Source organism: Microcebus murinus, chromosome 15 (assembly GCF_040939455.1).
Source record: "Microcebus murinus isolate Inina chromosome 15, M.murinus_Inina_mat1.0, whole genome shotgun sequence".
In the NCBI taxonomy this organism is placed as follows: domain Eukaryota; kingdom Metazoa; phylum Chordata; class Mammalia; order Primates; family Cheirogaleidae; genus Microcebus; species Microcebus murinus.
The window spans coordinates 17709055-17726632 of record NC_134118.1 but is presented as its reverse complement, the minus strand read 5'-3'; the positions used below and the strand labels follow the sequence as shown (position 1 = coordinate 17726632).

The 17578-nt window shown below is 39.4% G+C and overlaps 1 protein-coding gene across 4 annotated transcripts in view; it reads right to left on the bottom strand.

Annotated features, from left to right (window-relative positions):
• RNF144B (ring finger protein 144B) overlaps window positions 1-17578 on the bottom strand; it is a 163237-nt gene that overhangs the window by 58203 nt on the left and 87456 nt on the right. For all 4 annotated transcript variants that reach the window (XM_076010492.1, XM_012753539.3, XM_076010493.1 and 1 more), the window contains exon 2: window positions 8860-9060. In XM_076010492.1, the coding sequence (XP_075866607.1) occupies window positions 8860-9024 (165 nt within the window). In that variant the 5' untranslated portion in view covers window positions 9025-9060. The remainder of the gene's footprint in view (window positions 1-8859; window positions 9061-17578) is intronic.

Genomic DNA, 17578 nt, shown 5'->3' with positions numbered 1-17578 from the left:
CCTGTAAAATTCGAGATGTTCATTTTAGAGGGAAGAAAGGAAACACTTTTCTGGACTACACAGCTAGGGGCTTTATCAGAAGAAAAATAATAATTCATGCATTTATGTCTTCAACTGTGTTTCCTAGAAACAGATTCTGAGACAGAGAATTCCATGTAGAAGAGTTTCGCAGTGTACCCTCCCCAAAGTCATGTCTATGGGGAAGTGAGGGTAGTAAAATTAAGCAATTGGGCAGAGAAGGAGATTCCAACCAACAATACAGCTGCACCCAGGGCCTGAGCTAGTCCTACAGTCCAAAAGGTGCTTTGTAGGTGGGAATGTTAGGGACCAGGCCCCACCCACCACCCCCTGCATGAAAAAATTGTCTTTCATGAATAGGGAAGGGGGTAGCACATATAGCAGGAGGTAAGCAACAGGTGATTAAGGGAAGCTTCATCTGTCTTTACAGTTACTACCATCGCTCACATCACCACCTGAGCTCAGCACCCTCTCCCAGCCTCCCCAACCCTGTCTTCACATTTAGATCCTATACTCAAGTGCACAAAGCCAGACACAGTGGCTCACACCTGTAATCCTAACGCTCTGGGAGGCCAAGCCAGGAAGATGGCTTGAGGCCAGGAGTTTGAGACCAGCCTGAGAAAAATTGAAACCCTGTCTTTACAAAACATAGAAAAAATTAGCAGGACAGTGTGCCTCTGTCCCGTAGTCCCAGCTACTCAGGAGGCTGAGGCAAAAGGATAGCTTGAACCCAGGAGTTGGAGGTTGCAGTGAACCATGATGATGCCATGGCACTCTAGCTGAGGTGACAGAGCAAGACCCTATCTCAAAAAACAAAAAAAAAGCAACCGATAAGTTTAAGTATATAATTCCCTTAGCAAACTGAAACCTCCCAGAGGAGAATGATTTGGTTGATTAAAGTATAATAATTAAGAGCCTTGGTTTAAAGAAGAGAGAACTATTAAAAACAAATCTCATGAATTGTTTTAGAAAAATCCCAAACCAAGCCATCATTTCACAAAGGGGGAAAGTCTAGATAAATGATTTTCTCAGATTCATAAAGCTATTGACAGAAATTGGAAGCAGAGCTAGAGCTAATTGTCAAGACTGCCCTGCATAGCTCACGACTTCCCACACTGGGCTGAGCACTGTGGGAGAATTTTTAATGAATAATCTAATCTTTGCCCTTTAATGGAAAGAGAGCCTTCATTCAAATATTATAAAGTCAGTAAGTAAAATTAGATTTCAACCAGTAATAGTAAAATTAGATTCTAAAAAATTTTGTTTTAAAAAGCAGAACTAGCATTAATAATTGGAATTTATACAGAAACAAGTTTCGAATTAATACAGAAGAGAGTTTAGACTTAGAATTTCTAATAATTAAATATTCAGTACTATGGTATGTCCCAATCCTGGAGGTTTTTAGTCAAAAATTAGATGACTACACTAAAAAGAGTACAGCTACACATACTAGCTGTATTCCAGGTACTGTACTTAGTGCTTTATCTAGATTATCTACTGCAATTTTCTCTATTATCTTATGAGTTGATTATTATCCCTATATTATATGAAAGAAAACGAAGACTTAGACTGCCCAAAAACATTAACAGCCACCACCTGCTGGTCCAAACTACTATCATCTCTGCCCTGGATTATTATATTGCCTTCTAAGTAGTCTTCTTGCTTTTCCCCATGCCCATTTAGTTTATTCTCTATGCAGCAGCAAGCGTGACTGCCATGGTTAACTTTAGGTGTTAACTTGACTGGGCCACAGGGTGCCCAGATATTTGGCTAAACAGCATTTCTGGTTGTGTCTGTGAGGGTGTTTCTGGATGAGTTTGGCATTTGAATCAGCAGAGTGAGTAGGATAGATGGTCTTCCCCATCGTAGTGAGCATCATCTAGTCATTGAGGGCCTGAATAGAACAAAAAGACACAAGAAAGGAGAATTCACTCTCTCTGCCTGACTGCTTGTGGTAGGACATGGGTCTTCTCCTGCCCTGAGACTGAGACTCATACCATCGGCTCTCTTGGTTCTCAGGTCTTCAGCCTCAGACTGGAACTACAGCACTGGCTCTCCTGAATCTCAGCTTGCAGACATGGATCATGGGACTTAGCCCTCATCTCCTACTGCTTGCCTACTGCTTGCCATACACACGTACTCACAAAGACACAGTTCTCCAGCCACAATGGCCTCCTTGCTGTATCAGAACATACCAAGCACACTCCCAGCTTAAGACCTCCACACTGTTTCCCTCTACCTAAAACCCTCTTCTCCCAGACATTTGTATAGCTTGTCCCCCATTTCCATCAGGTCTCTGCTCAAGTGGGACTTCCCTGACCATCTAACATGAAGTATAAAACCCCCTTCCCCACAACACTCCCTAATCCCCCTCACCCTACCTTAATTTTTCCAGAGCGCATATCATCTGACTTCTGTATTTACTTGTTAGCATCTGTGTCATGCACTAAAAGTCGAACTATTTGAAAACCAGGCCTTGACCTGATTGTTCACCACTATATCCTAACCATCAGAACTGTGCCGGGCACAGTAAATATCTGTCGCATAAATGAAGCTGAAGCCACCAGAATTAAGACCTATTCTCTTAAATGCCAAACCAGACTGGCATCCAGGAAAAGGAATTCTTTCATTAGGAGGGTGAGGGAACTAGAAGATCTAAGGTCCTTTTCAATTCTAGGACTATGATGCTATGACAATGACATAAGGGCCTTAATAGTATGGCTTTCTTTTGCTGCTCTTTCCACTCTTGCTACATTTTACTATTCTCCTTGAGTAAGTAAGTGGTGAGCATTAGGCATGGATGAGATCATAGGTCCAAGAAGCCAGCTCCTCCTTGAGTCATCTCTAATCCATTTCTCATGTTGTTACTATTTGCTCTTAGTCCACAGATGCCATCTGACCCTTAGTAACTTGGTTGCCAATAAAAAAAATATAGTATCAAAATGGGCATTTTAAACCAGAAAAGGACTTGACTGACAAACACAAAAGTCATCATAGCATTATCATGAAATCTCTAAATAGGTAGAAGCAGCAAATATATTGAAGTTATTTCACAAAGGTGAGGATAAAGTCACTGACTTACTGCTGTCCACCCAAAGCAAAGTTAAGGGAAAACATAAAACCAACCTTGCAAGCACGTATACTTTAGTACCAGAAACTAATAGAATAACAGAGTGCTTTGAATTTACTTTTACTAAATGGCAGGATTTATTTCTGTCCATTTAACAGTAATGGAAGACATGGGAATCCGGAGAGCTGGTGAATTTAAAAGTTTGGGGGAAAGGTTGCAGGACTCGTGACCAGAAGCAGGGACAGAAAATCGTTCTGTGATATTGACCTGGAGTTAGATGCCTCAATCTTTCTTGCAGCTCTAGAGAATTCTCAATAAAAGGTACTTTAAATGATACTAGACTAATATATCAAGCCAACAAGTAATATACTATCATGTCCTTCTTTGAAGTAAGCAGCTCTTAAATGGTAGTTCGAAATACCCTGTCATGTGAATCTATTCTACACCCACCATAAATGTGCTTGTTGATTTATTTTCAAAGTTGTGTTGGTTTTATTCCCCTCTAAGTCCCACTCCAGATCTTCAGTTTAAATATCCAGCTGTAAGCCACACTTTGAACCAATCCAATAGAAAAATTTCTCTCTCTCTCTCTCTCCTAACTGCTAATCTCCATGTGTCTCAGAACAGTAGTGAGGTTGAAAAAACCTACAGAACCTGCATTTTATAAAAGGGGGTATTTTCCAGGCTATTAAGGTAGCCTGGAAAATCTTTGTAGGATTTCTTTTTTCTAAAACATTTTTGAGAAACAGAACAGTTCAGTACTCTGATGTAACTTACAAAATAAAGGAATAATAACAACTTACTATGGGCTTGGCACTGTGCAAGATGCTTTAATGGAATTGTTATTTGATGCCTCCTAAAATCCTCTAAAGTTGGTATTACCAAACCCTCCTCTCTCTCCCTCTTAGAGGTGAGGAAACTAAGGTTTAGAGAAGCCAAAAAACTTGCCCCAAATCATACATCATTAAATGGTAAAGCCTGAACTTGAGTCTGAGTCTTCTTGCATTCCTTAACCATTATACTATACTGCAAGGGAGGAGTGGAGGTAAGAAGAGGAAAATGGCATTCCTTTCTCCTAATGCAGGTATCAGAACCCAGGAAGAACCACTGCAGGTTCTTTACTTCATTTATAAGTTACCAACCCATGTGTGTGCACACTCATGCATGTGTACACATACATAATGCAAATCTTCCCAAACTGTAAATGTCTCTGCCATGGTTTGGACATGGTTTGTTTGTCCCTAACAAACCTCATGTTTAAATTTGATCTCCAAGATGGTGGTATTGGGAGGTGGGATATACTGGGAGGTGTCTGCACCATGGGGCAGATCCCTCATGAATAGCTTGGTGCCGTGCTCATGGTAGTGAGTGAGTTCTCACTCTGGCGAGACTGGATTAGTTCTTGCAAGATTGGATTAGTTTCCCTTAGACTGGGTCGTTATAAAGCTCAGAAGCTTTATCAATGGGGTTTAGTCTCTTCTTACGTGTCCGCTTCCCCTTTGACTTCTCTGCCATGTTTCGACCACATGGGCCTCACCAGAAGCTGAGCAAATACCCGCACCATGCCCCTCGGACTTCCCTGCCTGCAAAACTGTGAGCTAAATAAACCTCTTTTCTTTATAAATTACCCAGTCTCGGGTATCCTGTTATAGCAACACAAAATGGACTAAGACAGTCTCCCAAGCCCTCTGTGGGTTTTTCTTAAAGGTCACACAACAGGCCCCAAGGGAAAGAAGGGCTTGGTCTAAAAAGTTTTAAATTTCCTCACACTTTTCAAACATTGGAAAATCCATTTGGCTCAGAGAAATGAATAGTAAAAGGAGTTCTAACTACCTACAGCCAACAGAATGTAATGGAAAAAAGGCAAGAATATGGCTGGACTTTATTTTCTTTTTGCTTAGCACATCCTGTCTTTAATCTGGAAGGTAAATAGGCCATGCCCAACATACCAATTCTTTTCAGGTGAAATTATCTAGGTTATAAAAACAAGCAACAACGGTGTTTTCATTATTCCTTAATTCATGGCTGGAAGAAACTGCTTCCAAAATAAATCAGAGGCAAATATTGTCCACAAGGGAGCAAACCTACAAATTTCCATTACTTTGATAACTGACTTTTGTGAATTTTTTCTTTCACTTGAATTAACATTGTGTAGCATTATCTGAAAGAGTACATTGCAAAAGCCAGAAAAGGAAAGCTTGAATTTTCATATTTGGTTTATTTAAATCTACAGGCAAAAAAAGAGAGACAGACAGATATCTTGGCATATTGTTAGTAGACTAACATCCCTGAGGTGTTTAACCTTCAGAATAGAACAAATAATTATACCACACCTCTCTCCCTGTAACCCCAAAATATCAACTTCTTTGACTCAGTAATGTATCTGATGATCTATGATTTTGGTTATGCTAGTCAGAGCTATGCCCATTTTTGTCTTATATGTTCAGCTTCTCTTGCTTTATATTTTCTTCTACATATTAAAGCTGAGCAAAAAAGTCTAACAAAAACCATCTTCACAGATTGAACATCCTTTAACAACAAACTAGATAATATTGACAGTTAATTTGAAGCAACGTCCATCACATTCCTTTCTCTGGATGTCCTTTACACTAAGAATCACCTACATGAAATCATTTAACACAGTGTTCCTCAGAGTACCAGTTGTGGGCAAGTTAATAGGTATTCCACTGAAAAAGGTGGCATGGTTACCAGAAGTTTAAACGGGGTTCCCCTGTTTTCCTTTTAACCATGGATTTCACAGAGCCTGTAAAATGCAAATGTGCATCACATCCCTCCAAGAAAGGAACAGAGAACATCACAGTTTCCAAGCTAATTTGACTATGGAACAGTTTATTCAAGGACTACCTCAGTTCACAGAGCTGGTGGTCCATGGAACATGCTTGGGGGCAGGGCACCAATTTCAAGGCCAGGTCTGCCTAAAAATAGGGAATGGGCTGGTCAACACTCAATGGTCAAGTCAGACTCACCCCCTCTGTCCATTATGCACTCCCAGATTACAATGCACACCATATCTGGAGCACTGTGAAGGGTCCCAGCACCTTCATTTTTAGAAATTGAGCTCAATCACAAGGCTGAATTGGGGTAGAGCTGGAAATGGAGCACAGTGATCTCAGAAACGAAAAGAATTCAAGCTCACAGAAAAATGGCCAGGGATACCTCTTAGAGAAAACAGGACAGAGAAAGAATGTTTTTAATACTTTATTAAATCCATGAAAATATACGAGTATAGCACCAAATTTAGCAGGAAGAGAACTATTACATTTGGACATTCCCTGGGGACAAGGTGGACAAGATCCTTAGTAAAACCAGTAATACCTTTTTTTTGGTTTTTTTGAGACAGGGTCTTGTTCCGTCACCCACTCTATGTTCTTTTTTTTTTTTTTTTTTTTGAGACAGAGTCTCACTTTGTTGCCCAGGCTACAGTGAGTGCTGTGGCATCAGCCTAGCTCACAGCAACCTCAACCTCCTGGTCTCAAGCAATCCTGCTGCCTCAGCCTCCCGAGTAGCTGGACTACGTGCCTGGCTGTTTATATATATATTAGTTGGCCAATTAATTTCTTTCTATTTATAGTAGACACGGGGTCTCACTCTTGCTCAGGCTGGTTTCAAACTCCTGACCTCAAGCAATCCACCTGCCTCGGCCTCCCAGAGTGCTAGGATTACAGGCATGAGCCACCGTGCCCGGCCTGTCACCCACTCTAGAGTGCAGTGGTGTGATCATAGTTCACTGCAACCTCAAAGTAGGCTCAAATGATCCTCCTGACTCAGGCTGGCTAATATTATTTTATTTGTATTTTTGTAGAGATGGGGGTTTCACTATGTAGCCCACGCTGGTCTCAAACTCCTGGCCTCAAGCAATCCTTTCACCTAGGCCTCCCAAATACTGGGATTACAGGCATGAGCCACCACACCTACCCTAAAACTATTTTAAATATATAGTATGCACAAGAAGTCTTTCCAAGCCAATAATTGGGCGATATCATCCAATCCTATTTGGAATGGAAATTAGTACTATGTGGCATATCAAAAAAAAGTCACAAATTTCTTTTCAGCCTTGAAAATGCAAAAGATATTAGATACATTTTTAAAACTTGTTTTTTAAAAAAAGAAGTAAATCTCTAACCAAAAAAAAAGTTAGAGTAGTATTTCAAATGAGTCTGATTCTAACCACAAATTTACAGACACTAATGTAATCATACACACACACAGCTTACTATTTTGGTAGATCATAGGTAATACGGTAATAGGATGCCAGGGAAGATTAATGTTTTTAGGTGTAAAAAGTTTCAAAATTGGAGGGATACCAAAAATATCAAGCCATTTGACTTCCTGCTTTTGAGCACTCCCTAACAATGAAAAAATATGAATCTACATGACAGAATAATCTGATTGTACTAACACCTCCTCCCAAATCACTGAAGGAGAAATGAGCAGCAGTTGTGCTGTTTTTAATTAGGAACTGAAATCAATTGAAACAATAATATGACAGTGTTAGCTCCTGTATATGAAATACAACCTTTGCTTGGGTATTCCTTACCCAACCCTGACGCACAAACTTGAATTCTGCACTATTAAATCTCGTAGCAAAAACTGCATTCCATGTCCTGCTTTAAACATCAGTAACCCTCAGGGAAAATTTTCCATCCTGGTTTTCACCAAATGTTGCTTCTGACTCATTTGTTTCAAGGATTAGCAAGGGTCTGAAACATGTGTTAGAAAGTCAGAGAAATAATCATTTTTGAAGGACGGCCTTCAGAAACAAAGCAAAATCAAAGCAAACTGAAGTTGCTCTGAGATGACAAGGCCATTTCCTCACTTCCTATAAAGCAACACATACAGACAAGATGAGGAAGGAGATGTAGCACAAATATTACTCCTCAGTGAAACCTACTCCTGACCACCCTTCTTCAAACTGCAACATCCTCTCAGCCCTGCACTCTTGCATAACTTTCTTTGATTGAGTGTAAGCTGCTAAGAGTAAGAATCAGAGCTGGGTTTTATTTCTCTGACTGATAAATCCTAGTGCCTAGAACCGTTCCTGGGACATGGTTGCGGCTCAATAGATATTTGCTGAATAAATGAACAAACAATATTATTCTTTGTCATCTTTGAATCGTATAGGAACTCAGTCTGTTTCCTATCTATCCTTAACCAACCAACCTTCAAGGACACTTGTAGTAAAGGTCACAGGCATTGATGTCAGGTGTCACAATAAAAGAAACAAGCCCACTCCTACAGATCTACAGTGTTCTCTTTATTATATAGAATAAGAAGCATTTAGCATATTGTGAAAATAGAACGAAAGGAGCTATGACAAAGTAAAATAATTTACACCATGTGCTTTGTAGGAGATGAGCAAGAATATGAAAGAAAAAAATCAGCATAGTAAATTGCTACCTGATTTCTCCATCATTCAAAATATCTGATGAGCTTCTTATAGATGGTATTTAACTAATGCATATCCAATTTCTCTGTTTTGTTCCTTAGCTAGAAACTTAAGAGCAGAAAGACTATTTAAGCAACCAATAATTAAATTTTAAACATATATTATGCTTACTAACAACAAGAAAACATTGGATTTACCATTCTGGATACTATCTGGAAACATACCCAAATGCGGATTCCTTTCCAAAGCAGGCTCACATCGTGGCCAATTCTGGCTTCTCAGTATGCCACAGAAATGTATCTTGTACTTTCATAATTTTTCCCTTTGTTATTTGCTCATAATGAAAGCATTCAGGAAAACTTACAGCTGTGCAAAAGATGCACCGGCATTCCTGGAGTGTGGTCATCTTGTCCAGAGACTGTTCACACAGGCAGAGTTTGCAAGTGACTAGGGGGGCCAAAGGCAGGTCTCCAGGCGCGGGATTTTCGGCAGTCATGGTGGGACAGGGGAGCCGACCAACTGTGCCCATCAGCCTGTCTTCAGCCTTCTTCAGTCTCCTCAGACCCTACAGAAAGATCCAAAGCAGAAAATATTATAGCCATTGATAGAGCTATTGTTTAACCAACACAAGTAGGTGCCAGCAGAGAAAATTCTCACCCTCAGTGATCTCCAAATGTATAGCTAATGCATTTCTGAGACCCATGGGCTACAGAGCTTGCTACCTTGGTAAGGTGTTCCTGAAGTCCCGAAATGAAAGGTGACCTCACTGTGCTGATGCATATCACATGTGCTATGGAAATTAGAAGACCACTGTGGTGAGGGGCAGTGGGAATGGGGAGATGTTGGTGAGGGGTGCAAAGTTTCAGTTAGATGAGATGAGTAAGTTCTTGGGATCTCTTATGCAGCATGTGCCTATAGTTAGTAATAATAAATTGTACTCTTGAAAATAGCTGATTCTGAACATTCTTACCACAAAAAAAAATGTGGTGCCTATAGTTAGTAATAATAAATTGTACTCTTGAAAATGGCTGAGAGATTTTTGAACATTCTTACCACAAAATAAAAAAAAATGTGAAGTGCTGATATGTTAATGAGCTTGATTTAATCATTTCACAATGTATAGATGTATCAAAATATCACATTATATACCACAAATACATACAATTTTTATTTGTCAATTATATCTTAATAAAGAGGGTGTGGGGGAAATACTACCATGAATAAGCACATCATTTAGGACTTTCATCACTGTAACACCAAATTTGACAGATTCAAAAAATATTTAAATATATAGTCTCACTCAAAAAGTTAAACAAAGGATGACAACATGATCCGGCAATTCCTCTTCTGTGTATACAGCCAAAAGAATTGAAGGCAGGGTCTCAAAGAGGCATTTGTACATCCGAATTCATAACAACATTATTCACAACAGCCAAAAGGTAGAAGCAACCCAAATGTCCATCGCCAGAAGAATGAACAAAATGTGTTACATACATACAATGGAATAAAAAGGAGATTCTGACGCATGCTACAACATGGATGAACTCTGAAGACATTATGCTAAGTAAAATAAGCCACAGAAAAAAAAAATAAATACTGTATGATTCCACGTATAAGAAGTACCTGTTAATAGAACAGTCAAATTCATAGAGACAAAAAGTAGAATAGAGGTTCCCAGGGGCTGATGGGAGGGGAAAATGAAGTGTTAGAGTTTAATGGGTTTCTGCATGGGATGATGAAAAAGTTCTGGAAACGGACAGTGGTGATCGTTGCACAACAGTGTGAATATCCTTAACATCACTGAACTATACACCTGAAATGACTCAAATCATAAATTTTATATATATTTCCCCCAAATAATTTTTTAAGTAGGGTGTTAGTGTTCATTGTGTTCCTTCACATATATTATTTCATTTAAACTTTTGCAACCATAATTATTTTCTTCGCATTATAGATTAAATTGAGGCACTGACAAGTCAGGTAATCTGCCAAGGTTCCCAGAACTTGTACATGGCATAACAGAGCACAAACCTCCATCTTTTGAGGCCAAACCCAGTGCCTGATCCATCCCTCCAGAGCTGCCTCAGGAGTGAATACTATAGGAGGAGGGATGAAGCAGGAAAAGAAAGAAGGAGAAAGAAAGAATGAGAGTGCAAATCCATGACTATGGCTATCTTTGAGGTCACTGAAGTTGTACAGGAATAAAATTTGTCCCCACACATGGCATGACATAGGAAAAGATATCTTTATACTGGAAAATAAAAATTATAGCCAAGTCCTTCTACTAGATTATTTTTATTCAGAATCTTTAAAAGGAGTGAAATAATTATAAAAATAATCTTCCTGCATATTCATATTTTATATCACATCAGGAAATGTCATGTTCTGGTTAAATAAAAGCAAAATCCTAAAGTTCTTACATTATTAAGGAGTTTGGCCAATTCTAATAAATTCTGCCATAGAAATCATTGCAAATATCCCTCCCCTAACAAAAACCAGATTCTCTTCTTCTCAATTTTTGGACAAAAGAAATTACTTTACATAAGCCCCACATTGGCTTTAGTCTCAATATATAGGTATGAAAGTACTAAAACAAGGGGGAAACCCCAAATTGGATTAGTTGAAAAAGAAAGGGAAAAAACCAATGACATCTTTACTTGTCAACTGGCCAGCATTAACTTTCTTAATGTCATACCTGAAAGAGTCAATATTTACTAACTGTAGTAACCCAAAGTGTTTAAGGTTTTCTACCTCCTCCCTGAATAGCAGTAGAAGATGTGATTCAAAATAAATTAAACAGTGTGACAGAGTAGTCGCCCCTGCTCCCATAGATATAGATGCATAAAATTGAGAGCGGGGAATATGAAACAGAGGGAATGGCCTGGGGAAAAAAATGGCAAAAGATGTTTTCTGTCTCTGTAAAACTCCCCCCACTCTTTTTAGGAACTGAGGTCTGCATTCCCTGCTTCTGGCAAGTAGTTGGGAAGAACAGGGGAACGTCTTTTGTTCTTTGTGTTACAGGAGATAGCTCAACTGAACTGTCGGCTCCATCCCGGGCCCAGCACCTGGCCAGCAGAGGTCTGGGTCGGCCTCCCAGGTGGGCAGAGATCATGGCTTTGTCTTTGGCAGGGATGGGACAATTAGATTCATTAATAATAGCTTAGAACTGAGGGCCTTCCCTTTAAAAAGCTCTGTATTTCTGCTTATGTATAGGAATTTGGATTTTGAGATGAGAGTCTACCATTTTCCTCCTTTGCTGGCAAAGTAATAAACTTCTCTTTCCTTCTCCTCGACCACATGTCCTTGTTCTTCTGGCAGCCTCGTGGACAAGTGCCGAGCTCTCAATAGCAACAGGACACTAACCAGTGATTAGTTTCCATGTGGAAGATGTGATCTTTCTTGGCAAAGGCCCAGTAATGTTTAAGACAGTGTTCTTCTTCCATTAACTACTGAGGAGCTAACATCCAAGAGCAAATTCAGTTCAAATGGACCTGCACTTCAAATTCAGGATTTTGAGTTTTTAAAAAAGACCTGTCTTTAGGGTCAACTTAGGAGTAAAAATGAATGATTTTTACCTCTTCTCTCTTCCCAGTTGATGCTCAGACAACCATCATTAGTTGTTTCTCCAAGACTCCCCAGTTCATAGTGCACATACCAACTTCACCCAATTGCTATCTTCTCAACACTTCTCATAAAATATATTCTGAACTATTTAATATCTTTCCCTCAAAAAAGAGAAATCCCAATTGAAACAAGAAGAAATGTAGCCAGTGAATATTTCCTGCGTAGGGAAGATGGGAAATGACACAGGCCAGAAGCACCCCACCCAAACATCAATTACCCTGAAGAGCCCTTTGGAGGAAGCTGCTGTGAATTGCCAATCCTGCTGTTCCAACCGAGCAAGAGATCTGGGTACTCTTCAAGAAAGCCAAGTGTCTCTCACAGTCTCACTCTATATTATTTTTTAGAAGGAGACATTAAACAGGTCAAATTTTTAATGTGCTCTTGAAAATCAAAGGCATAACTGTATACCTCTTAGAAATTAATTGGATACTCTTGAAAAGCAGAAACATAATTGGATACCTGTATTACTACTTCAATTATTATCCACAATTGGATACTTATAATGAGATATCTGTTAGAAATTGTTGTCTTTTTAAGGCAGACCTAGAAATTGTGTTAATAAAGGCCATCTGAAACATCATCTTGTCTCTTGTCATATACATAAGGGTTTACACTCCTTAGTTTGTGAGTTGCATGCCAATAGGCTATGAAATCAAAATTATAAAAAATACAAAAATATGTATTTTATGTGAAAAAATATTTTCATGATATTAAAACCTTTTACATAGCAGAGACGCATTTTGTTTTTAAAAAATTCCAAGCATTCCTACAGGCAGGACTTGTGACCGTGAGACAGAGGAAAGAAGTCCCATATTTCATCTCTGAAATGTGAACAATCCAAAACGAATCTTCAAAAAGAAGATTTATTTTTCTGTGTACAGTAACACCAATTCCCTAAAGTGATGGCTTTCCAACAATTTTCAGCAATGAAATTTTATAAGAACAAAAATCTCAGGCAATCCGCCACTGCAGAAAAGAGATTAAGATGGCCTAGTGCCGGCTCAATAGTGGGAGACACAGTGCCAGCACCCCTTGACCCTTCCCCCCCAGCAGCCTCCTGGCTATCATCACAGAGGCCCAAGGCTTCATGATGCACAAATTGAAAACCAGCCCTTTAGTTGTTCACTTTGGGCAAAATCAACAATGCATGTTGAACAAAATGGATGACCCACAGCAAACACTTCTTCAAAACGGAATATCAAACAAGAAATCCTTCCACCACTGATTGATTGGAAATCAAGCTCTTCGAGGAGTAGACAGGAGAATCCCAACAGCCTCTAATGAATTTCCCACACTTGAGATGTCTGTGGACAGCTCCGAGGTCTCCTCGTGGTTTCTTCACTTATGTCCCCCAGTACCTACAAAATCAAACCACAACAGAACCCTACCCCTTACCCCTCACCCAAACTTCTTAGTAAATGATGTGAAACTCGGAGGACTGGTGACTGCTCCCAGCTCCTCTTGTCCCTCCAATGGGGCCACACCTTCAAGGGAGCACAGGCATTTCCCACCCACTCCCCTCCAGGTTGTGAGAAAAGTCTTCATTCCAGAGAGATGCTAACTCCCTCTCACTGGGGCTTGCTCAACTCGTTCCTCCTCATACCTCACATTTTTATCTAAAATAAGAAAGCGACTTGAATTATCCACCTTACCACTTGCTTTTAAAAGGTAGCAATCATAATGGCTCTTACAGTTATTGCAGATGTGACTGTGCCTCTCATTGGGTGTTAAGAACCTCTTGGGAAAAGAATTTGGGCAGAGAATGCAAGGGGTATGCTGGAAAGAAGAGAAACCTGACAGCTGCCCTCAGCTTTAAACTTTCCAAGGTCGGTGGCAGGTGTCACTTGCTTACATACATATACACTAACCATAAATCAGGACAGGTTGGCTGGGTCATATAAGGAAGGAACGCCACTCTAAAAATCTGATTTTGCACCAAATCACCAGGAAGAGAGAACCAGCAGTTCTACCTGTTGTATGTGTCTGCTGAACTATAAAGTGCTCATTATACAAGAAGTACTATCTGATAGGAAGGAAAAGGAGAGTCACTTTTTCCCCTCATGTGTTTTCATTAGAATTGCCAAAGAAAGGAATACTTCAGAAGCTGTGCTGGAAGCACAGGATGTATAAGGAATTTTCATATTCTGCTGGCGGCCTGAAAAAGCAATCTGCTCCCAAAATGCAAGGGTGGGAGAGCTAACATTCAAAGTATTTTTAAACTAGCGTAGTTTAGGCCTATTTTGACTATCCAAAATCAAAACAGTTATTCCCTTGCACAAAAGGATGATGGAATTTGAAAGGATAATGTTTTATTAGGATATGTATCTAGTTATTTAGGAATTTTTACATCATTATGCAAAAAGTATAACATTCAGAAAAATTGCTAAAGCACAACTAAAGAGACTAAGAGAAACAGAAAGCTACCAAAATGAATCCACTGGATATTACTGATGTAACAAAATGTTAAATAAGTAAAAATCCAGATGATCCGCCCTGAGGTCTTAATTCCAGGCTATGCTCTAAGACTCTAACTAAGAGTTACTCAAGGGAAAAAACAGAAGAGGAGACACATGAATACTCTCAAAATGTTTCTATGCCCTCGCAGGACACTGAGCCATGGCTGTGAAGTAGCTGGAACAGCAGACATGAACGTGTGACCGTGAGAGGAACTAGCACAGGGAAGAGTTTTCAGCAAGGGTAAGTGGTGGGGAGGTGAAGCTGAAGTGTTGCCTTGTACAATGGAAAAATATTGTCTAATATTCCAATAGAGCAGAAAAAAGCAGCAATCTAAAGGTGTCACCTCTGCTTTGTTCAGAAAGTTCTCCCAACACCACCTAAAAGACGACATGCAAGGCAAGCAGCTTTCACGCAACACAATCTGAAAATTAGTATTGTGTTGATCTTGGTACTTCGGCCCAGTGGACTGGTTTATTTAGCTACTGGTTCATGTTCCTAACAGAAACTACGAGTGACCCAAATGGTACCTACTGCGTCTAATAAAGTGCTGACCATCATCAGCCACGAGCCATTTGCTGGAGTTCTACCCTCAACACAATCTGGAATGGGAGGGAGACCTGCTGAATGGTGCAGGAGCAAGAGGGAACATTGCATTTTGGTGTGAAGTAAGGCAAGGACCTATGGCAGACCTCCTTCCTTACTGGACAGTGCTGGGGTTCTACTCCCTGGTTCCATCTCTGACCAGCTCTCTGGCCATCTGGGGACAAGATGAACCAGGGCACAACAGTTAAAAACGTACCGTAAGAGGTCAGACCTGAGCAAATGGAAGCATAGGCAGCGTCGCCTATAGTCAGAAAAAATGCAATTGTTCAAGTATATTTTTACATCTATGTAATCACTTTTTAAAAGAATAATGCTCAAGGCCAATGAGTACATACATGGCATCACACATACAATATTCTATCATTATTTGAGAAAATAAAATAGATTCGAAAATATTCCCTAGCATGGGCAAACCTAGGAGATATTTAGTTCTTAGATGGGAGGAAGTAAATATTTACCTCCTCAGGCCCTGTGAGGTGGCAGTGTTATGAAACACTGTTTATCACTCTGCCTCACATGATGGGAGAGGGGACTTCTGTTTTCTCCACTGTTTCCCAGCTTCATTCAAAGGAAAGGAAGAAATGAAAAAGCACTTGGGTCTACAAGTCCTTAGTTTTAACATCTTCCTCTCAACAGTTTCTAGGATGGCAATAATTTTGTGACTTGGAGACTATTATCTTCTAAAAATGGAACTAATATGCAAATATTTCCCTATTAACCTTTTTTGCGGGTAAAAAAAAATAGACACTCCAACAGGAAGGAGAAGCATCTTCAATATTAGCAAGAATTGTTTTCTGAACAGTCTCTTTGCTGCTTGAAATTAGGTTATGAATAAAGTCCATTACAACTATTTTAATGTTTTCCTACAAAATATATATTGGAGGAGATATGCTAACATGGCCAACAAGGTACATGACATTGTGATAACCTAACTCCAAACCCTACAGAGTACAGGGCATCTGGGATGTCACTGTAATATTTGCAAAATGCTGTTCCTTTTTCTAAAAAGCATATTTCTTTCCATGTTCTCATTATATACCATAGGGTAAGGCTCAAGAGGTGGAAATCCATTCTCAGCTTTCCTAATAATACAAACTTATCAAAGAAGGTAGGAGTGAATATGAGAATAACAGCTCAATGATATTTTTGGCATTGCAACTTTACATTCATCATGGTGGCTCCCTCTTCAACAACACCACTGCGCCCTGCCCACTCCTTTTTAAATCAGTGGTTCCCCTGCCTCCCACAATAATTCCCACAGTCCTGCTGAATATTTTTCTTCCCCCTGCCTGGCAAAACAACAAAGCTCAGATGCAGAAAGAAACACCGCTCAGAGGCAGGTCAGACAATGATGTAATTAATAGATGAAGAAGTGGTATTTCAGAGAGCTTCATAGAGTTAGAGACAGGCTGATTTCTTGGGTTAAGACATTATCTGGAAACTGCAGTCACTAAAGCATGAATACCTAAATCAAAATTTTTTCTCCAAATGAATAAAAGTATGTATAAATATTACCCCCTCCTATGAAAGTTAAGAGCTTCATAATGAAATTGCAACTAGACACAAATTTAAAGTCAGTTTGGAAGAGGAATCTCCTCCACCCCATGCTGAGCAAGGTGCAGGGTGTGTATGTCTTTGTATGTCCTTGCCAAATCAATTTCTTGTAACAGGAATCTGTAATGCAGGAAACAAAGTCGACCCACAAAGACCCAGATTTCATACTTTAGGTGCTAGGTGATTAAACCCAGTCCCTTCTTATAAAGGATAAACTAGTTGAAGCTGTCAACAGATGACTTCACATAATCATATACAAGAGAATTTGTGGGTTTATGGCTTCAGCCACAAGCCCAGCAAAGAGATAAAAGTCATGTTCTGTCTTTCCAGAAAAGACAAAGAACAAGTTGACTAAGGGCTAGGACTCAAACTCATGACTTCAGAGGAATTAGAAACCAATGAGACATTATTTTCTAAGTATTTTCTTAAGAGACACTACAAGCCATGAGTTCAGAAGTATCTCCAGCTGTAAATAAGTGTATTTCACTTAGGTTGTGTTTTCAATTCAAGAAAGGGATCCGATCATAAATGAGAAGTTTTTCATTCCATAAATCAGAAGTTTTTCATTCCATGTTGCAGAAGCATTGTCACTTTTACTTTCTTTAATGTATAGTTTTCCGTTTTTTAATAAATATGACGATACGATGCACTGGGTTTAGAAGTACTCCTGGATCAAGTAAATAGCAAATGCCAAAGTTAATAAAAATAAAACACTAGTCCAAGACCTCCGAACATGTACCTAAAGGTGAAAAATAAATTAAAATATTTAAATAATCTTATGTGCTCTTATGCCTCTTCAAATTATTTAGTGTTCAAGTGACATCAGGAAAACATGACGAAAAGAA